Raw genomic sequence first — 24136 nt, 5'->3', positions numbered from 1 at the left:
AAAAAACTAAACCCCCAGCCATGCAGACAGGGCCGGACTGGGAATGAAAAGCAGCCCTGGAAACATTTGGAGGCCAGCCCCATATAGTTTATCTCGCGGTCGCGCTCTTATACCCACGCACACCCCTTATACATACCCGAGTCACACTATTTGCCATACAAATAACTATAAAACATTCTTTTTATCACATTATTTGTATTAAAATGCCAGAAAGCACAAGTGTTAAAAGACCCTAATAAATTTTTTTGGATGAAAAAGTGCCATTTTATTCCATGGAACAAAACAGTGATCACATTATTATTCACGATATTCTTGTAAGAAACTTTTATTTCTTTATTAATTCATGTAAAAAATGTCACATTTCTGTGACTGAGAAATTTTTGGTTTTTGTTTTCATTTCCTTTTATTTGCCAACCTGCCCCCTGTGATGTTATGTTATGTTGATTTGTGAAACTGTTAATGTTGTTAATTTCCAAACTCCAAAGTTCTACCTTAAATGCTAATATATGGTCTACCTTAAGTCCTGTTATGTAACTGGTAAGAGCAGTCAGTTGGTGGGAGAGAGTGGAAAGTTGCATTGTGTGGTCCGGCCAGGCATTGTTAACAGGGATGCGGGAAGAATACATGGTTTGATGGGGTTAATATTGGAGGTTCTGGAGGAAGGGGGGGTCTGGGTGGTATACATTTATTGGCATTATTCCGTATTGGAGACTCCAATGGAAAATTGGTTTGTGGGTGCTATTTCATGCAGTTTTGGTCCTGTATGCTGATCTTCTTCATGGCCACTGGCATGGGTATCCTAAAAGAATTAATGTAGCACCGGCCTCAGCACCCAGCGGCCGTTCAGATTAGATTTCGGTCGGCCTGGGGGTGTGTGTGTGGGGGGGGTCAACTGCCCCTCGGCCCAGCCCGCCCCTGCACTTAACCCATTCTAAAGGGTTTACCAAATATTTTAATTCTACCTGAGCCCCTATCACTCAGCCAAAAATATTTTGCTGTTTTGTGTATACTTCATATACACACCATTTATTGTTTACAACATTTTTCAGAATTGTACAGTTCATTGTACACAAGCAATTCTCAGCTACAGCGCCAATTGAGATAAAGATCACAGAATTAAAACTTTTATATATATTTTTTTTTTATTTAATATGTTTGTTTCATTAGGGTTTGTTTTATTAGGGTTTGTTTTTGCTCAATTTCATTTTTTTGTGCAAAGCCGTCTAGGATTCCCAGTTTTCTTGAAGGCATCAGAAATAATTTAGGATCACTGGGTTCTAGAAGTCACAGTTCTAATTACACAATAAAAATAAACCTTAACCCATGTATTTATTGTATCAGATGCAGAGTTTCAGCAATATGCATTATAATATTTAGCACCTCTGCAGACTTAACGGGGAATTCCATATAGCCTGGAATAGTAAATGTTTAAAGGACCGTTAAACTACTTAATCCCCATTAAGAACAGTGTTGGCGTATACATGTCCTATGAGTACTACTGAAATAAGCGTGAATGCTGCATAGTTTTGACATAGCTTCTGTTTTCACTAAAATGTCAGAAAACCTAAGACCAAAACCAGACTTTTATATTACCCACACGAGCAAAAACACATTCAGGTTTATTTATAGAGATCCGTTGTGAGGTCAGATTCTCTGCCAAAAATAAAAAAAAATCTGCCTAGAAAGAACATGATATAAAGTAGAGGTATAATTTGGTAACTAGGTTGAAAAACAAATTGACTGTTAAAATTACTTTATTGAAGAAAAAAAAGGGAGGGATGGAAGGGGCCAAAAAAAAAAAATTCCCCAAAAACGTCCTTGAATTTTTCAGAAAAATTGAACACTCAGCGACATGGGAAACCTCAGCTTCAGTTTGACGAGGATGGCGTCCTGTCCATTTCCAACCGAGAGACAAGACAGGGGGCTTCTGCGGAAGCATTTAACAAACTGCTTTGTTGTCACAATACGGGGTGTAAGGTGGCTTCGTTTTTCTGTTGCGGTTTTAGAAAGTGCTGTGCATCCGAGGCTCTTCCAGCAACACTACCAGTGAAGACCAGATGGGGGCGTCTTTTCATCTTTGTTGCTTTCCAGAGAAAAAGGTGGAATCCGGACATCAAAATGTGAGCCATCAGGGCGCTCAAAGCGGAATGTACCCCTGAAACGCACACAAGTGTACTTTAAAGGAAGGGTATAAGCTTTTGTATCAAAACGTAACCCCAAAATCAGAAGAAAAAACTCCAAACATTAAACTATTCCTCCTTAAACCACTCAGATTACGTATTGGTTTCTTCAAGTACAACTTGAAATGATTTGCTTTGCGAACGCAGTGTTTAAGAGATCTGAAATGTGAAAGCTGCCTTTTATTATTAAGAAAACATGGAGGAAAACACTAGAAGCAGCCGCAATACTGTTATATTTACATAGATGGTCAGGCATAGTGTCTCTCTCTGACCTGTGATATAATACCCCTAAATTAAAGGGGAAACTAACCAAGCTCTTGTATTAACTCAGTCTCCCACTTCGTTAAGATTTCTTGTTTTTTTTTTTTTCAGTTTAACACAGCTGGTACATTTCTACAATACTGCCCTTTCGGTAATGAAAAACCACAGACGTGTCTTAGAAAGAAAGAAAACAATACATATTCTCACCACATATGGCCACTGGATGCCTGCAGTGAAACATGGCTACTGTACTGAAAAGCTGGCTGTTCCTTAGACAGAACTGGCTCCTGGCAGAGGAAAAATCATTTTGTTAATGAATAAGGACATTGTAAATAAAACAAAGCAACTTGGTACAAAGAAATTAAATCCCATGGATCTTGTTCACTGACTATTGCTCAAACCAATAACAACCAAAATAGACAGATGAGACTGTTCTCACCCTGCCCACGACACCTCTCCCTCTCACGGTTTCCAAGGTACCGGATAAGCTGAAAATGCGCCAGTGTCGCTCACGCAGCTGAACTACTTCATTGCCGAGGTTCTCCAAACGGATGCAGTAACGCCACTGCAAGGAAGAACACACAACAAAATGATTGCCTCGGGCTAACATAAATACAACAAAGCAAATACGCTGCGGAGTCTGACATATGGACATTCTATAGTGTGTAGTAAAAAAATATTAATAATATTACTACATCAGCATTGCTTCCTAACATGGCCACACGTTATATATGAAGTCACTCGGAAGACGCTAGGGCCAACACACACAACTTCTGTCTATGCTGACAACACGGAAGCCTGTTTTAGACACAGTAGGGTGACAATGCCAGCAAAACACGGTTTGGAAATAATTTCTTTAATATGATTTAGTTTTCCGGAAGCTACCAGTTACTCAGCCAGGTTCATATGAATAACCTGAAAACACACAGGGTTTGCGCATATTAGTCGCAGTCAAGTAGTAATGTTGGTTACCAGATGTAGTACTAAGCATAAGCTCAGCATCCGAATAGAACATTGATGTCTACTTACCCAGTATACATGCGAGTTTTGAGCCTCCTGTAGATTAAAAAAAAAACGCGGTCAGATAAATTGCAGAGCAGGTTTCTATTTTGATTTATATTTCACAGTAAGCGGAAGTTTAGTGAAATACAAGGCCACTTCCCAAGTGTTAGAGAGCACTAGCTAAGTTCACTCAGACGATAGAAGGGTATGGCGACTCGCTTCAAAAAGTAATGTTCTACCAAGAACAAGAGAAACCCCACTCATGGTGGTGGCATATTCTGGCACAGCTCCATGAGCCAGGAGAAGGGATCCCTTTTGACAGATTCAGTGTGCTGTAGATCTAAATATGGAGGTACTCAGCACACAGGGCAGTGGCCTTGGAGGTAATTTAGGGTGCCGGGGTGGATCAGACCAAGGGCAGTCCAAACTAAATACAACATTGACTCGAGGCGCAGGTCTTCATTTCATAATGCACAACACAGACACACATAATCAAAAAGGATAATTTCCTCATAAATCAGTTTGACAGCAGAATGACTAAGGCTGCACCACCTTCCACCACCTACCTGCTACCTGTGCAACAGGTAGCTTCCTGTTCAAGTATAAGTGTTATATCAATTCAACTCCAACCATTCTGCACAGAATACTAAACAGTACACACCCTCATTCCCATGTAGAAGGGAATGACTGTGATCCTGATGTTCTCCGTTGTTTCTCTGTGCACATCAGACAGCTCGAGCCAAGGATGATTCTTCTCCTGCCACGCACGCAAGGTTTCTCGCGCTACAAAGGGTGGAACTGCGGAGCAGAACAAAACACTTCTCAGGTCTGGTGAACCGAGCACCTTTAATCCACCGAAGACCATTAAAAATCAGTCTTACCTTTGGTTTGATCATAACTCAAAAACCTTTCAAACAGCTCATGTTGAATAGGTATCTGGTCAGTGGAGTTGTAAGGAAGAATGTCCTCGTGGCTTACATAGTCCAAACCTTCACAAGAATAAATAACACAACTTACAATAAAAAACACATTTTGATTGGACACAGGTTAAACCAAACCCTGAACTTTGACAGTGTCCATTTAAACAGTTAAAAGGTATGTGGAGGAGGGGGCACCATCTAGTAGTCAAACACGTTGTACAGCGCTACGGAATTTGATGGCGCTATATAAAACAATTAATAATAATAAACTAAAGACACTGCTAAATTTTAGCTAATTACCAGGAATTGCATACAGGGCCCGACTGTCGTCATGGTTTGCAAGGAACGTCACTGCCTCTGTTTGTGACCGTTGTGACTGAGAGAAAAAAACAGCGAGGAGGTCAATCCGTTACTGCAAATAAACGTCCATAACAAAGATATAAAGGTATAGCAAAACGGCTAAGAATGCTAGGCGACGTAGAACTACCACCAGATAAGTGCTTCCTGACACCAGAAAGATAATAAACTGTACTCCACTTAATAAGGATAAGCACAGTTTGTATTAGTGTATTTTCAGTTAATAACTACTATAATAAGAAAATAAAAATGTCACTTACAATATGAGGACAGTCCCGTGCATCTATCAGCACTTGGTAATATGTGTGAGTTTTGCCTTTGACCTCTTTGGATCCATGAGCTGATGAAGTGTCTGTCCTGCACAATAATTCAGAGAATTACTCATTAATGATTGGCATGAGGGCAGATATCCACACATTTACTCCACTTGCAACGACACAGCATTAGCTTAACCGGAAAGGGGAGACTTACTTTTCTGAAACAGGAGAAGGAACATCTCTGTCATAGAGTCTTGCCTGCCATGGGAAAAGGACGATGCCCCTGTAGCCAAAGATACTATGGAGGAAGAGCTGAAAGAGAAACAATGGCAAGGTAATGTGCATTTTTAAAAGGCTAAAGACTTAAGCATACTATACCATTACATTTACTGAATCATAAGCACTGAATTTTACAGGGGGCATTATGTATTCAGAAATTTAGGCAAATACTTGCTTCTTCGGGACAGAGCCGCTATGTATAGAGAAAAACAAAAAACTAGATCATTTTAAATAAACAATTGTATATATTATCAAGCATTTGTTACATGTATTAGATAATTTTGAGGGAAAGTGGACCCAATAATTACTTTAATGGCACACAAGTAAATCATAAAAATACTATTTTTCTTAGAAAATGACAATTCTACTTAAATTCCTTTTCCTTTCCCATCTCCTGTCAGCCATAATGTAGAGACTCCTCTTCGCAACTCAAGTAGGGTAGAAACAAAACTACAATTTACCCCTGCCCTAGACTTCCCCCATGTGTGACTAAAGACGTAGCAGAAAATAATGCAAAAAAAACTAAAACAAAAAAACCTGTTTATTGGTTGGGGACAAATGATGTCAGGAGATGAGCAAGGAATTCTTGGTAAATAGAATTCTCATTTTCCCTTGCCATTCCTGGTAGCCACAACAGAGAGGCATAACAAATATAAGCTGCGGTGTCAACGCAAGGCCATCTGAATACCCTTCCTGCAAGTTCTCCTAATTGGCTGCCCTGCAAATACAATCCGGAACAGTTTCTGCCCAAGATGTTGCCCCTGACCTTGTAGAATGTAAGCTTATTCCTTGACGGGGATCCTTCACCATCACCTCATGAGTTTCAAGATATCAAGGCTCTGAGAACACAAGGAAGACATAACCAAATACTCTCTAAAACGCAGTCCTCTAAAGATATGCAAGAAGACATCTTCTCACATCTAGCCTCAGAGTCAGGTGCTGGATTTGGACAAACCGTGAGAAGATGAATCTCCTGATTCTTTCGGAAGCCCAAAGCAACTTTAACTAAAAATTCCATAAAAGCATAGAAGAGACTTACTTCTGAAATCTCCAAAAAAAGGGGTCTCCAAAGATAAGGCTTGTAGTTCACTCATTTTCCTAACCAAAGCGATGGCTATTAGGAATGCAATCTTCAAAGTTATAAAACCGAGTTTCCTGTAAAGGTACAAATGGGGGCCTGTCAAGCCCCTAAGGACTAGATGTTTCCTGGAAATGTTGTTTATGTATTATGTTTCATCTGAATAAACAGATTTAAAAAAATAAACACCTCAGTGAGGTGACAGACTTCCTGCTCTGGAGCAGAGTAGCGACCACTTTAACTAATAAGCCCTGCTGATCTAGAAGGACCCCTTCAATCACAGGTTTTAGGGATCTGGGATACAGGCATTAGAAGCCCCAAACACACAGGTAAGAGAAAGGATGGGGGCCCCCTTAGATATCCATACCAGCTATGAATAGCAGTCTCTCCTTGGCCGATAACAGAAGAACCTTCTCTCTGGACCTTTCGTATAACCCTTAAGATTTGAAGTAGTGGAAACACATAGTGCAGACCTTGACTCCAGGTTTGGGAAAAGCCATCTAAGACTTCTGGATTTCCTGCAGAACACAGGCAGTAGGACCTCCAAAGTTAGGTATTTTTCGTACAACGTCGTATGACCGGTTGTCTCTTCTTGCTGCAAAAGTACAAACTCCTTTGAGTCCAGTTTCTTGGAAGGACAGGTCAAGAAATTTGAAGTTGTATTTAAAATATCTTGAATATGGACTGCTGTCAGGCTTCCCAGTGAGATTTTGAGAAAGCGAAGAATAACCTCCTTCCTTTGGGTTAGAATAACTCATTGTTGGTTTATGTATGTAGCCACTGTTCTGTTGTAAGTCCTGCCACCACTTCTCCCCCTGCATTGACTCAAACGCCCCCTTAAGAAATAGACTTTCTCCCTTGAGGACCTTGAACTGCAGGGTTCCTCTTGACTCCTGAAACCTCCAAAGGAGATATTTCTCTTAATAAACTAACTTCTGAGGTAACCAGAACTTCTCCTGTAGTACGCTCCAGCATTGACTCCAGTTCTGGTCCAAAAATGCCTTTGCTCATGAAAGGCATATAACACAGCTTGCTCTTTAGAAGAACCATCAGCAGACCAGCCTGTTGACCATAAGGCTCTACAAACCAGGACCAGTAGAGCAGTAGATCTGGCTGCCATCCTCAAGTTCGCCATAGTTGCATCACATTGAAAATCGTTCCTGGTGACATCTCTGTCTGACACTCCTGCAGATAGATCTTCCTGCAGACGCTGCAGCCATGACTTTACTGACCAGGCCACAGACACCAAGGGAATACAAAGATTAAAACTTAATGACATTTGCCATTAAAGACATTTGTCTCGTGGACAGGGAATGTGACTTGTTTTCTTAAGTAACCATGGAAGGGGTCTTCAGGTTTAGACTCATTTAGAATCTGGCATCTTCAGGGCCGAGTACACTGCAGAGGCCAACTTCCCTACTTCCTCTATAGGGAAAATGTCAAAATCTTCTACCAGCTCTCTTTCTCCTTTCAAAAATAGGTCCGCATCAGACGAAACTACATGTCCAGATGCTGAGGAGGAAACGTTGCGTATGTCTGACGGCGCCCGCCTCTACAGAAGAGTACACTGCTACTGCTACTGCTACTGCCGCCAAGCCAGAGGAGCGAGGGAATAACTTTCTGGAGTTAACCCTCCACAGAGACGACAGAAGACCTGGGAACTCTCTGTCCTTATGGGGATCCTCTTCTGTACCCCACGTGGAGTACCATAAGCCGGTGTTAAGGAGCTTACCTGGGGATTCCAAAAATGACAAAGGGGGATGCTTTCTTCCCCTTACCTGGTGGGTGAGGAAAAAGCACATGGGGAATGACTAGGGGAGGGTTATAGTTTTGTTTCTACTTAAGTTGTGAGGAGGAGTCTCTATATTGTGGCTGCCAGGGCCAGTTTAATATTTTTTTTAAAACAATTTAACCACTTACCTGACCCGTTTCATATTTCCCCTGTGACTTTGGCACCTCAAAGACACCGACTGTCTCCAACACTTTCCCCTCCGGTCTGTTTCTGATAGAACAAACAAAAGCACGTGTTACAAGGATGCTAAAAGCAAAAATGAGGGAGGGAGGGACAGTACAACGATTCTTTATGCTTATTTTATACCTAGAAAGATATCCTACTGAATTTATGGTTTAAATATTGCTATACAATTATTGTTGCATTAAACCACACTATTTAAACAATGTATCCGCTTCCATGGAGGCTACGTCAAATCCCTGATTTTTCAGTACACTAGTAGGTCTCTGTATGCTAATTTTGTTAGAAACCAATTACTTATTTCTGGCCATATATATATATTTATAAAGTTTAAGGTTACTTGGAATGGGCTGTTGAAGCAGCTCGCCAGCAATATAACACTTTATTACTATGTATCGTTGATCCTTTTGAACATTTTAATGGGACAGTTTATGGGCCCTGCACACCCACAATAAAAATGCTGATTAATGTACTCAGTAAGCACTTTAATATCAATTCTTCAAAAATGAAAATAACATTTTCTGACACAGAGAAGGCAGCCCTCTGGGGTCCTATTCAATGGCCCAACTGTTCTTGCCACTGATCGCCTGCGCACGGGTATCTGCCCATAGCGTCCCCGGAGCCAGTGCTGGCATTGACTGCTGATGAGTACATCTCTGGGGGGCAGAGAAAGGGGCAAATACATTTGGGAGGATTCTGGAGAACCATATGTATTAATGTGCGTCCCTTTAAATTCCCTGTGTGATCTCAATGAATAGCCTGAGGTTTGTTTTATTATTTGAATCTGATAATGGTTAGCTTTTAACATCTTGATTTCTTTTTCTGTTAACACTTGTTATTCTTTAAGGTTTTTCGGCCCTCGTGGCAGTATTCCCTTTATCTATTGCAGAAACATGTCATTATGATAGAAGGCATTGCCAATTTGCAGTATTTCACAGACCCAACGACTTGGTTTTTGATTATAGTCAAAGCAAGCATGCAAAATAGTTTTAAGAGGACAGCCATACAAATTCAGGATACCCACAAATATACTTGTGTTCCTTTTCCCCAAATAGCAGCTTTCACTCACTATAATTTGTGGCTTCAACCCTACACGCTTCAATATTCATTATTAAGGGCCGACCCTGGTAAACTACTCCTGCAAGATGGGCTCAGCAGGCCGCAAAGCATAAGACACAGTTCCAACCTGTTTTAACTATGTATTTTAAAAGGATCTCCTTGCATAACACGCTAACGGGGATTGGTACTTTCTAATACATAGTAAGGTCGGCAAACTGGAAACTCAACCTTAATGCAAACCCACGCCTTAGTGAATAAACCCCAAGGTGTGCACCATTTTGCGAAGACAACATAGGGTCACATTGTGCAATCTAGTAATTTCTACAGGAGACAAAAATGTATGCATACGGGGCTGTGTTTAAAGCACAGATTACAGAACCCCGGTGTGGTTTGTATAAATGACCTCTAACTAATACGAATGCCCTTCCAAGAAACACGATCCGCGAGCACAGAGAAAAGGTTTTCATTTTGCTCGCACAGCATTGTATATCGCGGATTATACGGATGAGAACGTAACACAAGCTGCGGCCAGACACACCAAGCGCCCGCTCAGGCTGGACTCGGGCCAGGCGGCATTAGCCGTGTATTTCAGGCCAGTTATGTCACCGCAAGGTGAAGCTCCTGCCAAGCATGAAAACGCAGGAGCTGTGTTTACACATACAGCCGAACCAGTGGGGGTTCATAGAAATCCAAACAATGGGGGTTATTCAGACAGCTTGCAGGAGACTTTGCTTCACTATTTGTTATAAAGGGCCCAGTAAAATGTATAATTCAAGAGGTGAGGAGATTGTAAAGAAACGCCTATGGTCGGACAAATATAACATTTAGTGAAGTTAAGATGTTAAAATAGAGTTTATAAGTATAGAATTTGACTGCCGACAAGAACTGGCCATCTGGTCTGACAGCACTCCATTTAGCGAATAAAGCCCACCAAGTAGATTACACACTATATACAGTGACATACGGTGCATTTCTTACATACAATATCTTTACATAACGTTTTTGGATTATCATATGTAGAAATATGCATGCTATGGGCTAACCGTAAAAAGCGCGCACATATCTATAGATCATTACAGCAAGTTAAGGCAGCTGACACATGTACGCGCTGCATGACTCGTTACATAAAGCGATAACCATCGTGCATGCTTCAAACGTAGGCACACGCATTAAAACAATATGCACGGTACCCAACGAACACATTTACAACGGGACTCCGCTTTATACCCAGCAACATGCATTTAGACGGTTTGACCTGTGCCCCTCGTCCCCGTTTACCGGGAAGACAGTGAACGGTCCTGTTGAAAACGACACGCACACACGGGTCGAAGGGGAGCTGTCCGTAGCTCAATACCCAAAGCGCTCGAAACACCAGCTCTCCGGTACCGGCTCAGCGCCGATAGGCAGCGCCGCGCAACACACGCCGCCATCGTGCTGCGGGGGTCGCACAGCTGACGTCAGACGCGTGATATTGGGAAGACGTGCTCTGCGTGCCCGCGGATCATGAGGGTTGACCTTCTTCCCAGAATGCCGCGCGTGTTCCGCATCTCGTGAGTAACTATGGCGAGGGCTTACCTGGCCGGCAAGCCGCTGCTAAAAGCCTTGGACGAGGAGAAGTCTAGTCTGACACCGGACTCCAGGAATATAGCCGAGAAAGCCTTGGCCCAGGGGCCCGGGGCAATAGTGCCTTTTAGTGTCTTGAGGGAGCTGCATGGAGTCCTGAGGGCGAAAGGTCAGAGAGGGGATAACCCGGCTTCACCTTGGCAGTAACTTCGGCTTTCCGTCATTACTATATTGCCGTGAAAAATGACATTTTCCGTTTTAACGCAATTATTCTTTGCAAATATCAGTGTTTTTGACAGACATGTGTATGCTGCAGCTCTGACACACATACTAATGCCTTATACTGTCTAGTGATAAGCAATATTACCGTATTTGTTTTGATAGCAGCATCATATTCTGTAGCGCTGTACAATGAGTAGAGGACAATATATATAGCAACTGACAGGTGAGGAGGCCCTGCTCAAGAGCTTACGATCTAGAGGGAGTTACAGGTAAAGGTGTCTGTTAGTGAGGGCGCAGTGATAATAGTACAAGTGTTGCAAAAAATTCCCTTGCTAGTGAAAGTTTTGGGGTACAGAATATCATTAGAAGACTTTATTCTTCATACGCTGCTTTATTGTGATACCCCAGAAATCTGCAGATAAAGAACATTTATTAGAACAATATTAGTGACATGCACTTCATCAGTGCTACATTATTACATTGCATTTATTTATATAGCGCCGGCAGATACCGTAGCGCTTCACAATCAGAGTCGGTAGGATAGATTAAAATCACAAACAACAACTGGCACAACAGGAGAAGAGGGTCCTGCTCTTGTGAGCTTACAATCTAGTAACGCTCAGGAAATTATTTTTCTATGGAATGTACGCAGTTACGTAAAATTCGCAAGCATACGTTTAATTAATGGATGTGTGCTATTATGCAAATTTGAAGCATATTTATGTAAAGCTGATGGTCATCTTTTTGTTTTAGATTCTCCGCTCTTCCTCCACGAGCTTCTAGAAGGCAGTGAAATCCATCTGCCAGAAGTGGAAGTGCCCGAACGTGTAAGTAATCTTTCCAGGTTTGGGCTCAGAACCAGAAGCCATATGTTGCCCGTATAAACTCTTAACCGGGGCTCACTTACTTCAGGGCGTTCTTAAATATTAAGTCAAGTCAATTCATTATTTTTGCAGATGTCTATATTTTCCTGTATGGGTAGAAAATAAGCATTTGCTTCTGGAAAAATGCACCGGTTGTAGGGAGGTCAGAACGTTACACGGCAGGGGTAGGAAGCTGCAGCTGTTTAAGTACCTTTTTTCTTTTTCCCCCCAGTTTAACATTAACTTTATGTCCCCCTAACCCATTCAGGTATGACGTTTTGGCATTTTACTGATATGATATATATTTTTCTTTGTTTAGAACCCAGAGCTTGTGGCACGCCTGGAAAAGATCAAAGCAAAGTTGGCAAATGAGGAGTACAAAAGGATAACAAAGAATGTTAGCAGCCAGGTATTGGGCCTTCAGTCAAGTCAAATGTTTTTTCACATCAGAAAATATGAAATAAATCTTTTAACAGTGGGCCATCCTATGGACACATATAGTCTGTTGCACTGGTTGCCCCCAGTGCTGTCTCCTATTTCATCTTCTGGTTGCTGCATTGGCCATTTTTCTTGGACTCAGCTAACTTTTACTTGTTGATTAACAAAATCTATAAGGTGCTTCCCTGCATTATGTGGGTATATATAAACATGATTAAATAAAGTATTCCCTCCTGTGAGGTCATACACCCCACATACTGTAGGGCAGCAATATAGGTGATGGGCAACAACATGGAAAACATTAAATGTGTCCAAGAAAAAACCTAGATTGTAAGCTTGCGGACTCTCTTTAATAAATTTATCTGTCGGTTGTAGTCTTTTCATACCCCTTGAATACACATATTGTATGAAGCGCTGTGTAAATTGTTGGTGCTATATAAATAAAAGATAATAATAATACATCCCTCCTGCGACAGAACCTTCCAAATTTAAAACCCCTCAGAAGGAAATCATTCACTCAATTCTACATCCCACCTACAGCAGAGCAGCACTTTGCATGTGCTTGTCGACAAAATATGAAATGTATATGTGTCCTGAACAAAGTGCCCCCCAACAAAAAAACTCCTCTGTCATACCAAATCAGTTTATATGGGGGCTTAACTGGACCTGTACCCCAAGTGTATACCTGTGGTAAGAAGAGCATGGGATTATATACCTGACCTGTTTAACCCCTTCATCATGGAGCTCAGAACCAATAAGAGGAGAGGGCTTATGTCTAACTTTTGTGTAAATCCATCTTTTTAATATTTTTGTTCAGTCCTAGTGCTAAAAACAAACATAATCTTTGCCTGTTTTTTACTTTTGACACAGTCACTAGACGCTTGCATAATCAAACTTTGGCTCTGTGTCTGTCTGTATTTACACTTGAAACAAGATTATGACACTTGTGTACCAAAAGGGAATTAAATTCTCAGCCAGTGTCCTTTTTGTTTTTTGGTGTTCGTGTCAGGACTGATTCAATTCATCGTTCTTATTAGACAATTTACAACTAGATTTGGAATAACACTGAAAATGCTTCAGCATATGTATAGTTTATTAATCTGGCATTTGAGCTATTGCTTTCCTTACAGTTTCTCTTTTTCTCTCTTTCTCAGGCCAATCGACATGGGACTCTGGCTGACCTGAGCAGACAAGGTGAGCATCAATCTCAATTTGTGGTCGCCCTTGACTGAAAATTTGTGATTAAAGTTTGCCAACGTCAAGCATGAGACTCTTAGATAAAATTCAGCCTCTGCAGTTGGTACTCGGTGAAATGCCTGAAAAATATGAATATGCAATTCAAAGCAAACAAAGTTTAATATAACCGTTATGTTTATTGGGCTGATAAAACACACATGATATTTTTAATTGACTGGTTGATATTTTAATTGACTGATTATACTGCCGTGTATATATATATAATAAACTGTTTATGCTTTATATACTGAATTAGAGAGTTCAGAGTAGGTCAGTGTGTAGGGTTATAACATAGGCTATGCCTAAAGTCTAAATGCCTAGGAAAGACGCGCAGTGTTTGTTTTTCTTGTCTAGTGTATTCATTGTAAGGCAGTCGTACGCAACAAAAGAACAGGACGTGGCTTATTGACACTTTCTGTTTTGATATCAATGAGCATCAAACACCTGCTTAATTTGCTTTGTCAGTGTGTTTAGTTTAAATAAAAAAAAAAACACCAAAAGACTTCACTTTGGAAGAAATAACTTCCTTTTTATGGTAGTCACATGCCTGATTGCAAAATAATTTAAATCTCTTAACCCCTTTAGCACCAGAATTAAGAGGTCCATGTCTTAGGAGTGCAGCAGTGATGCAGGGGGAACAATTTTGTGGCCCCTTTAAACATTTCTCTCTAATTACCTTTGTGGAAAGCTCATTCCGCACTCAGTGGTCCATTTAGAAAGCATATATTCAGTAAGCGTATATTGCAGTCCAATCGCTCGTGAACACAATCCCATATACATGACATATCAGCAAAATGAAGTTCATTAATGATACTTTTTAATTGATTGGTTATACTCATTATAATAATGTTAAGCACTACACAGACTTGGCTTTGCCATAACTTGTTGCTGCAGTGAAGAATTTCTGTTTAAAGATTATTGGAAACTTGCTATTGTAATTGTCCTTTCTTTTTTCTTTGTCTGTCGTAGTCCGACCGTTGAAGACGATGGTGATAACGGTCTTTAACTTCTTTGTCACGATTGCCGCTGCTTTTGCTTGCACTTACATTGGCAGCCAGTATGTGTTTTCTGAAGTATCTGCGGTGAGTAGAGACTACCTATGGTATTTATCAGTTTAATTTTGAAGCACTCATTAATATTAATGCTCTGGTTGCCATAGTGATGTACATATTATTTCAACAACCTGTGCATACCCAATAATATATTTTATAGCTGGTATTGGCAGAATGCTGGAAAGACAGTGGGATTGGTATCAGAATCTCTTCCGCAGTTTAAACTGTGAGGGGTGTTGGGGGAAGTTACCAGCCTTCAAGTCGCATACATTTTTTGAGTCATTTAAACTTTTGCTTCTAGCGAGTTCTCACGTCTGTGATCGTGGCATCGTTGGTCGGATTAGCAGAGCTGTATGTCCTGGTCCGGACAATGGAAGGTGAGCTTGGAGAGTTGTAGTCATTGGTGTAAGAAGCTACAAGACAAAGTTTACAATATTCCTGAGCTGGACTCGTGTTAATGTCGTCAAGAATCTTCACAGCTTTGGAGAGAGGTCAACAACTTGAGTGAAATCATACTTGAATATGAACAGGAAACCCTGAAGAAGACTGCACTTGACTACTATTATTCAGCACTTCTTTTATTTCTTCTGTCTTGCATACATGTTACTAAGACATCATTTGGGATAATGATTGTGTCTGCCATCCTTTTCACTGGCATCTTTTGCTTTCACCATCCCTCCCTTTGACGTTAAATATGTATTCAGCTTATACAGTAAGGTGGTGCTCATAGTAATGTCATGATTTGCCCAAGGAACATGTGTTGTGATTTGGGATGATATTACTAGTAGGTTCTTGTAATATCAAGAAACCAAAGCCTCTCACTGGCGCAGAGAGAAGCCAAAAGAAAAACGGAAAGGGGATTCAAGCCAAAACTAATTAAGGTATGTACTTGGAGTAAACTTTGGGCGTGTGACTGGATGCTCTCCATCCTTTTTTTCCTCTACCCATAAATTATTTACTTTGAAAAAGTTTATGAAGGTTTCCATGGGGATCACTCAGGATTTAATGGAATTGTGAGATAGTTGCAGCTGCGAGAGATATCCTGACTTACACCGTTAATGCCAGACCGCAATATTTTTATTTTTAGGACAACTCATAAACAAATGACCAACAAATAATAATCAAATTGACCAAAATTAATGAATGTTTGTTATTTAAGGGCTTTTGGTATACAGCATAGTTTTGCGTTCCCAAAATGTAAAATAGATTTCTTCCTTGTATGTATAACTATTTATTTACAGTCTGTCACTGCATAAAGTGCTTAAAATTGCAATAAAAATGTATACAGAGCCTTGTGTTGTTTAGCGCATGTGTGTAATTTTGGAATTCCTAGTTAATAACGGTTGATGCCCTGCTGCATTTTTGATTTTGAGAAAGTTATGTCTTTTAATACTAGTTATTCAATATTGTGTCTCTACCAACACTCCATTTGTCTAGTATTTAAAGGGTTATCCCCTCAGGTATTGCCCCAGTAATAATTTGGTCATTTTCCCTTATTTAAGCTGTTACTTGTATGTGTATAAATTAATGTGCAATGATTGAAGGTTTTGTCCCACTTAAACAATGTGATAAGCAAATAAATGTCAGCTGATCTGTTATTTTTCACTTTTTTGTTTCCTCCGAAGGTTTAATTACATAAAAACCAACCAGGAACATGTTTAAGAATATAATAGTGGCTGTTTCTGTGCTGTATGACAATGCATGACTAAAATAAGGCAGGCAAACATGATAAATAATAACTGTTTGAAGGGTGGGACAGCACCTTTTTAAAGTAAGGTTTCTGTGTTTTCTTTATTGCTTCTTGTTCTAGCAGTATGCTGTAAGCATGTATTTGAGCGCTCTATCCTTACGTCACTTGCTTTCTCAGAATCGCAGTATGACTTACAGTAATAGGCAAAACAGTCATATCTTATAACTTTTGACCAGCTGCACATATCTAGTACAGAAAAACATTTCAACCAGGATACATTTTACGACCAGACACCATCGAGACAGGGAGTCTGTATGTGATTGTGAGGGCAGTAAAATAGGTGAATTTTACATGAGGACATGTGACATACACCCGCATAACATCTTACAATACCAGTGTATATTCTGTTTTACTTGTATAGCGCTAACAATGTATGCAGTCTTCTTGCAACACAGACCTATACAATACAAAGGGTATGACAAAACTAGAATTGACGTACTAAGGCTAGCCGTTCCAACAGTCTCTGCTCACAAGGTGATGTGTATGAGGTAAATGCATTCATAGAGATTTGTGAAGTGAGGACATAAAACAGTGCAAGGCTTATGTAGTTCCAATTAGTTGTGTGGTTTTTATTCCATAAACTATTATATCGTGCTGTTTTAGACAGCATGGCATTTTATTCATATGGGAAATAGGGAAACTTACATGTCACGGCTAGGCTGTGGAAATTTCACCTTTTGAATACAGCTTTGCATGATCCAATCCTGCGGTAGATTTTCAGTGTTTAACATTGTCAAATAATGTTCTGATATCTGTTAAGCCCCTGCTAAAAAACACTTAATTTTTATTTTAGATGTAGAGATCGAACCTAGCGCTATGAAGTTGTGGCAGGATTAGGTAATATAAATAAATCCAGAGCCGCATCTTTCTGACAATCATCCATGAATAAACGGCCAGATTAAAGCAATGCTCATGAAGATTAGTGGGCATTACGGATGACTGTGATATTCCAGGATTGCAGCTCATAGGGATGTGATTGCAAACTTCTTCAAGAGTAAACTGCAATATAATACTATCAATCCATTGAAAATTAAAAAAAGGGGAGTTAAGCTGATAGCGACCAAAAGCTTGCTTTATAGACATTTTAATACACAAATATTGAGCTTCAGAGAGTGGTCTTCACAAAGGAAGATAAGGTTGAATGTCTTGATTAGGAATATGAAGATTATAGGATTGTCTGCACTGTATATTTGGGATTTACGTGGTAATAACTTACATAAACAAGAAATCCCGGTATAGGAGATGCACTCTGGTCAGGTAGGTTGGGGCAGCTTTTACGCCAAGGAAAGGGGTTCTGGGGTTATTCACAATATAATGAACATGAGAATCATCTGGGGGAAACCAAGACAATACCAAATCGATTATTTGCTGAAATGAGTGCATGCTTGAGGGTTAGCACACACCCCAACAAAGTCTATTAATTGTTATTGTCTGATTACTCTGTATGAGGGACATGCCCAACTTGAGTGTAGTAAAGTTACTCCATGGTGAGTTCGGCAGTGAATCCGTCCTGATTTCAGCCTATAGCAATGATCACATTTAAAGACCTTCAGATGCAATTGGGCTTGGTTATGTATAACTTATATCGCTTATTCAGCAGAGAGGTTTGAACAGCATTGTAAACTGTAGAGATTACAAGTTTAGGCATCTAATTAAATGATTAACACCTTAAGGACAATGGGCGGTCCCTAAACCCATTGAAAACAATGCATTTTGAGCCCGTACGTGTACGGGCTTTGTCATTAAGGGGTTAAATGAATTGCCATATTGTCACATGCATGTAAATGTCTCCATTCACATTAGTATATATTCTCTACATAACAGGCAACAAATTTTCTCTTTCCTTATTTTCTGTCATCCAGTTAAAAAATAAATTTGAAAAATTGTAAACATCCAGCCCTGCAAATAATGCCTGCAAATTTATTAGACCTTAAGAGCTGCATTGCTATGTAATCTGGTTAATGCGATACTGTCACCTTATTACTAGGTGTTACGTGTGACTGTAAGGGACTCACCGTTACATTTCTTTGGGATGAAGGATGCGTTTAGTTGATGTGCGCAGTGGTTTCTTGTGGGTGCTAACAAACTTACTTATGATAATCACCTTTTGTCACCTTGCTAAGATTAAAAGAGTATGGTGGAAAAATTGTATACTACTGTATTTAGCCTCCCACACAACACTAAAGTGGAGGTGTCCAGGTAAGTTACACTTTCAACTCACTTATGTCGCTATCCATTATGCAGGGCCAACCACAGTGAGCTTCAAATGCAATAAGTACTTGGCCTTGTATAATACCTGCTTATGGGCCTGTTTGGTCTTAGCTGTCCCGAATTCTGTTTTCGTAGTTTAAATCAGTGAGATCTCTTGAAAGTAACTAATTGGACCATTTATTGCAGATGACCAGTTTGGCGCTTCATAATGTTTAGTAAAATCCGATGAGTTTAAAACTCAGATCCCTAGAAATTTTAACTTTAGTGATTTCACCCCATTGTCCATGTTTTTGCAAACAACGTAAAATCAAGGAAGAAGTATGGTGAGAATGCAACAATTCCAAATTGGAAGTATAAACTGTGTTCTCAATGGCAGCAACTGTACCGCACTGAGGAATATCATGATGTTATATATATATATATATATATATATATAAAATTCAATAAACAATAAAAAATGACAAGAATGCTAGGATATGGGTTTAATGCTTGCCACACTTTACAATATTTGATTACATGTAAATGAGAATAACCTGATTTCTCTGCTTTTACACAGAGAAGAATTTGACCTTGACAGTTAATCTATACAAAAGTTTTGTCCTTTCAACAAAATTACCGTTTCTACTATATAACTGTGATCTACTTTATTTGTGTGTTTGGTTTGTAGGGTTCCTAAGGGCAAGATCCGGCCCGGTTATGGTCAAAGTGTTGGGTAACTAATGCAACTTCTACGTGTAATGCATGCCATACTGGGATAACTGGGGCAAAGTGATATCAATCCTGAGAGAAGCTTATAGCAGTTGCCATCTGGCACTCCAGGGGTTAAATCACTACTAATAACTATGAACATAGGTAACGTAATAACTCTCAGGTCACCCGGATTTTACATAAGAAGCCTTCTTTGCAGAACATAGTTATTGAACATTTTTGTATAAAATATTTTATCTTGCCAAATATTTAAAGCATTGTTTGTGTAAAAAAAAAAACTTGTTATAAATGTTTTTTTTTATTTTCAAATATTTTTAATTTTTACTGTTTTTTTTTTTTTTTAGACTTTTCATTTTTAAAACAAAACAGAAATATGTAGGTGTTAACACCACTTCCTTCTCTAGAAATCAAAGCATTAACAAATCAAACTCCAGAATCGAGGGACCCTTCTCCTTTGTAGTTTTATGTTCGCAATATGGTTACTCGGCAGCTGCTGTCACGTAACTCCAGTTGTATTATAAGTGTCTTGGAGGCTGGTTCGAGTTTTCCATAAGCTTCATATAGTCTAGTCTTTATGGTAGAATGTATCATCTGATAAATCCTTTGAGTTCCAAAGAAAACGCTTAGGATTCTCCAGCATTGGTGATTATGGCAGAATTGTATATGAGATCAGATATAGATCCTAATGAGGTTTGAGATCCATTCTGATCCATTCCTTGAGGAAACACCCCTAAATATGAAAGCTGTGAAGTCATATAATGTTCCAGCTCCATCATCTGAGCTGGAACACTGTTGTATCCGTAGTGTGGGCTTTGTTTATTGGGGGGATAACACTCCCACTGTAGCCCCTGCTGTCCATGGTTGTACTGCAAGGTGTCATCTCCGAAATACTGCTGATGATAATGTGGAGGAGATGCTTCGATGACTTGCTGACATGGCACCTGCTGTACGCCAGCCTCCTGCTGACAGTATGAACCATAAACCAGTGGCTGGTTTGATGGGAACTGCATGGAAATCAGAGGCTCTCTGGAATTACAGATCTGTGAATGGGCTTGCGTGGTTAGATGCAAGTACGGTGTCCGGGTGGAAGAGCCCCTCTTGTATAAAGATTTGTCCAGCTTTCCACTCTTGTTTTTCCGGGCTCTTCGGTTTTGGAACCAAACCTGTCAATAGAGAAAGAAGTATGGTTAATTACTTAATAAAAAGTATTTACATAAAACGGGAGTGTTGATCTTGAAATCATTTTTTATTAAAAAAACATTAGTTTTGAAAAATATTGTGCTATTTTCCTTTTTAAATAATTACCATTTTCAATAATATGTTTTCACAGAACTCCATATTAGCCATTTGTACCTGGTTCTACTAGTTCTGTTATCTTAGCCCAAGCTACTAGACACCCTGACTCCTTATCATACTGCTTTGTGGTAAACAATAGAAAGCCTCAGTCTTAGTCACTCAGCTGACTAATGAAACTCTATGGATAAAGGATTTAATTTTTTTCTTTAGTGAGATTTGGATAGGGCAAGTTACCCGAACATCATTTCCTCTCCATGTCTGCACGTAGAGGAACCTTGTTGGAACAAAATTTCTTTCAATGCTAAACCAGTTAATTGTATACAGAACTGTATTTCTGTGAGACTTCCCTTTTAAGCAACACTTTATAGGGTACAAAGAATTGTATGAAGGTGAAGGTAGGTTAAAACTCTGTATTGGTGCATCAGGAATCAGTCTGGATAGAGATTTTACCACCTGCTAGCTGCCCCCTGTGTATTATTATTATTATTATTACCAGTCTACCTGACCAGGTCGGCGCTTTATAAATAAAGTATAATAATAATCATATTAATACATCTTTAAAGCACTTCTGCTAAGGAAAGGCAATCCTTTATCCTGGGGAGATGCGGGTTGTTAAATGTTCTTACAGCTAAGTAGGGTTGAATAAATATTTCCAGGTCATGGTGAGCTTCACCTTACACTTTCCATGCCGAGCATCATAGGGATGGTAGTCTAACAACAGCTGGTGATCAACAAGTGTAGAGGGTGATGCATCTATATCCCTCCTCCTCCCCAGATATTCTGTAAGATTTACCTGTACTTTGGATTCTGGCAGCCTGATGATTTTGGCCAGGTGCTCCCTTGTGCTAATATCTGGATAAGGCACCACAGCAAACACACTCTCCAGCTCCACCTGCTGCCACTTGCTGTACAGGGTCCGCTTTCGCTTCCTCTGGGCAGGGGTACCCCCATTAACCTGGGGCAAGCAGTGCTTTGATTTGTCTATAAAGAGAAAACATTTTGGTGTTATATAGAAGGCATCTACTTATTTTTCAATTATGTATTGCATTTTGTGGATGAGACTGATAGAACCAAAGATTCTGATGGTAAGTTTAAATTCCCCCACTTTATTAGCCTCTACAGCCTCTTCTGGGATGCTTTTCCACTTAACTACCACCCCTCTTGGTAAAGTAAAAAGTTTGCTAATTCTTTCTGTTGTTGATGAGCTGATGATTAACCTGCTTCCCTAACCACAACTGGTATAAGATAGAGAAACAATATTCTAACCCATTGAGAACTGGATACTCTGATTTCTGGCCACGTTCTTCCAATAAAATGCCAAAACTCTACAACCACATTATATATCATATATGTCATAGGCCGGGTGCTTATAGATTTTACCCTTCAGGTGCCAGCAAAAGGAAGATCGATTAAAAAAGGGGGTGTATGAAAAAAATGCTAACTTTATAAAGGATAAAGTTAATTAAGCTTAATTGCCCTACACTGCCCTGTACACGGGAGTCCTTCGGGGTAGAGATGCCCTGCATCTGCCCTGTACATGTGACTCCTTCGGGGTAGAGATGCCCTGCACTGCCCTGTCCGGGGGTAGCGATGCCCCCAGCCCATCCCTCTGTACCTGGTGCTGGCACATTCTCCTGGCTGCTCCAGTCTGGCACCGGCGGCTGCTTTATGGTGAAATAGTCCGATCTGAGGATGCGCTCCATGTGTTAGTGCGAGTGACCGTCCCGGCTGAAATGTATCTTTCCCTGTCTTACCTGCTCCGCACTGTCTAAGCCTCTTATACCCGCAGTGAGCCCCCCTCCTCTGGCAGACCCCAGGGGTCCCCGTGGCTCCTCCTCACTCCGCTTTTGAAGTGCTCGGAGCTCTGCATCCCCTTTGATCGGGACGGACTCACAATGCAAAGTGTCTGACACCTGCGACTCCAGCCCGTGCCGCTGCATCCTCGGGTCTTTGCAATCCACGTTTGGAAATGCAGCGTCTCACCTTGGGCTGCCCGGCACTTCCTCTCACAGGAAGCGGGGCTGCCTCCCCCACCAGCCGGTGCTGGGGGGGCAAAGGAAGGAAGCACCGGGGCGCATCTCCCCATTCTCTGCATTCATATGTGTATCATACGTGCTGCATACATGTTTAGATGTTACACAGGGTGTGTGTGCATGTATTTAAAGTCTGGCTGGATACTTTTCAGTTGCCTGTAATAATAGCCAATAATAACCGTTATAATATTATAGCTTTGCATTTTATTTGCAACTAGAATTTAGTTTGTGATTTCCAAAAAAATAATAACCTTTTAAAGAAAAATGTGTAATTGCCTCTACAGGAGCTCGAATTTACCAAGAGGCGATTCGATGAAAAGAAAACGAAATCTAGCAGCTGGGGATGAATATCAATGGAATAAAATATTAGTTTCCTGCTCTGTCTGTATGTCTGTCTGGACGTGGAGTCTATCAGCTTAGTGAGTAACTTCTGTCCGTCCACAATATTACATCTATCTATCTATCTATCTATCTATCTATCTATCTATCTATCTATCTATCTATCTATCTATCTATCTATCTATCTATCATCTATCATCTATCTATCTATCTATCATCTATCTATCTATCTATCTATCTATCTATCTATCTATCTATCTATCTATCTATCTATCTATCTATCTATCTATCTATCTATCCAATTCTCTCTCTCTCCACATATATCTATCTATTTCATGTGTGTCCATCGTATTTGATGTTCAGTATTGTAATAATATAGCTGTTTATTAAATCAGAATATATGTTTGCGGTGTTGCCTGAGTAGGGATAATAGCCATGTGTCACATCTGCCTTTAATTCATATCAACATAACTATGAGAGATACAAGAATGTTACTCTATAACTTCATAACAAATTTTAATTCCACAATAAACGTGTCAGGGCTAGCCCTATACCAAAATACAGCCCAGACAATAAACCTCAACATGCATACACCCCATGCCACTTTTATACTGTTAGAATGCCAATGTAAGCATGGCTCTCTTTTGTATGCCCTCTACACATTGTGGAGGCTTCCATTGCACTCATTTCTGGTATCAGACGGACTTCTACATATTGGGGGCAGTTTCTGGGGTGACCGTTTCCCAGGTCCAGGCACCCCAAGCTACTAACACTAAGGGTGTCCCTGCATGATGTCCATAAATCCAACAGGGTGATGGAAGCTGTAGCCACCAGAATTCGGAAAGCTAGTGTTTGGCTCCTGGTAGTCCTTTCTCTTTCTTAGTCTGCCTCAGCTTTAATACAAATTATAAAATACATACTTTAAGGTATTTATGACAACTTCCTTAATAAAAGCTGTAAAGTAATAATTATTTATGTGTAATCTGCCTCACATGTTCATAGGTTTCACACCTCAAGGGCAACTTGGACCAATGGGGACCAACATAATTGGTGTGATATC

The 24136-nt window shown here is 40.1% G+C and overlaps 3 protein-coding genes across 3 annotated transcripts; 1 reads left to right on the top strand and 2 right to left on the bottom strand.

Annotated features, from left to right (window-relative positions):
• Positions 1 to 1736: 1736 nt before the first annotated feature.
• POLDIP2 (DNA polymerase delta interacting protein 2) lies at positions 1737 to 10871 on the bottom strand. The gene is made up of 11 exons (XM_053457088.1): positions 10644 to 10871; positions 8255 to 8336; positions 5192 to 5289; positions 4981 to 5077; positions 4664 to 4739; positions 4325 to 4432; positions 4105 to 4241; positions 3471 to 3497; positions 2881 to 3006; positions 2649 to 2728; positions 1737 to 2155 (listed from the first exon to the last, which is right to left on the bottom strand). Exons 1-11 carry the CDS (start codon positions 10793 to 10795, stop codon positions 2041 to 2043), a joined length of 1098 nt encoding a protein of 365 aa, XP_053313063.1. The 5' UTR covers positions 10796 to 10871; the 3' UTR covers positions 1737 to 2040.
• On the top strand, positions 10865 to 23105 carry TMEM199 (transmembrane protein 199). Its single transcript, XM_053457090.1, has 8 exons — positions 10865 to 11097; positions 11904 to 11977; positions 12333 to 12422; positions 13606 to 13645; positions 14657 to 14769; positions 15041 to 15116; positions 17283 to 17326; positions 23022 to 23105. The coding sequence occupies exons 1-7, from the start codon at positions 10926 to 10928 to the stop codon at positions 17324 to 17326; spliced, it is 609 nt and encodes a 202-aa protein (XP_053313065.1). The 5' UTR covers positions 10865 to 10925; the 3' UTR covers positions 23022 to 23105.
• On the bottom strand, positions 19775 to 22644 carry SEBOX (SEBOX homeobox). Its single transcript, XM_053455858.1, has 3 exons — positions 22459 to 22644; positions 21498 to 21659; positions 19775 to 20571 (listed from the first exon to the last, which is right to left on the bottom strand). The coding sequence occupies exons 1-3, from the start codon at positions 22642 to 22644 to the stop codon at positions 20032 to 20034; spliced, it is 888 nt and encodes a 295-aa protein (XP_053311833.1). The 3' UTR covers positions 19775 to 20031.
• Positions 23106 to 24136: the final 1031 nt, after the last annotated feature.

The sequence above is a fragment of the Spea bombifrons genome, chromosome 2 (assembly GCF_027358695.1).
Source record: "Spea bombifrons isolate aSpeBom1 chromosome 2, aSpeBom1.2.pri, whole genome shotgun sequence".
In the NCBI taxonomy this organism is placed as follows: domain Eukaryota; kingdom Metazoa; phylum Chordata; class Amphibia; order Anura; family Pelobatidae; genus Spea; species Spea bombifrons.
The sequence above is the reverse complement of the archived record's forward strand: the minus strand, read 5'-3'. Positions and strand labels throughout refer to the sequence as shown.

What these genes read in the sequence shown, in the direction of transcription:
- POLDIP2 (XM_053457088.1), bottom strand. Translation starts at nt 10,795, where the DNA reads ATGGCGGCGTGTGTTGCGCGGCGCTGCCTATCGGCGCTGAGCCGGTAC. An exon ending in CCTTCTACATGGGAATGAGG is followed by an intron (nt 3,498 to 4,104) that starts GTGTGTACTGTT and finishes TTTAATCTACAG; the next exon opens with GAGGCTCAAAACTCGCATGT. An exon ending in GCATCCAGTGGCCATATGTG is followed by an intron (nt 2,156 to 2,648) that starts GTGAGAATATGT and finishes TGTGCGTTTCAG; the next exon opens with GGGTACATTCCGCTTTGAGC.
- TMEM199 (XM_053457090.1), top strand. Translation starts at nt 10,926, where the DNA reads ATGGCGAGGGCTTACCTGGCCGGCAAGCCGCTGCTAAAAGCCTTGGAC. An exon ending in CAAAGAATGTTAGCAGCCAG is followed by an intron (nt 12,423 to 13,605) that starts GTATTGGGCCTT and finishes TCTCTTTCTCAG; the next exon opens with GCCAATCGACATGGGACTCT. An exon ending in GGCTGACCTGAGCAGACAAG is followed by an intron (nt 13,646 to 14,656) that starts GTGAGCATCAAT and finishes TGTCTGTCGTAG; the next exon opens with TCCGACCGTTGAAGACGATG.
- SEBOX (XM_053455858.1), bottom strand. Translation starts at nt 22,644, where the DNA reads ATGCAGCGGCACGGGCTGGAGTCGCAGGTGTCAGACACTTTGCATTGT. An exon ending in GCTTAGACAGTGCGGAGCAG is followed by an intron (nt 21,660 to 22,458) that starts GTAAGACAGGGA and finishes TGCTTGCCCCAG; the next exon opens with GTTAATGGGGGTACCCCTGC. An exon ending in TGCCAGAATCCAAAGTACAG is followed by an intron (nt 20,572 to 21,497) that starts GTAAATCTTACA and finishes CTCTATTGACAG; the next exon opens with GTTTGGTTCCAAAACCGAAG.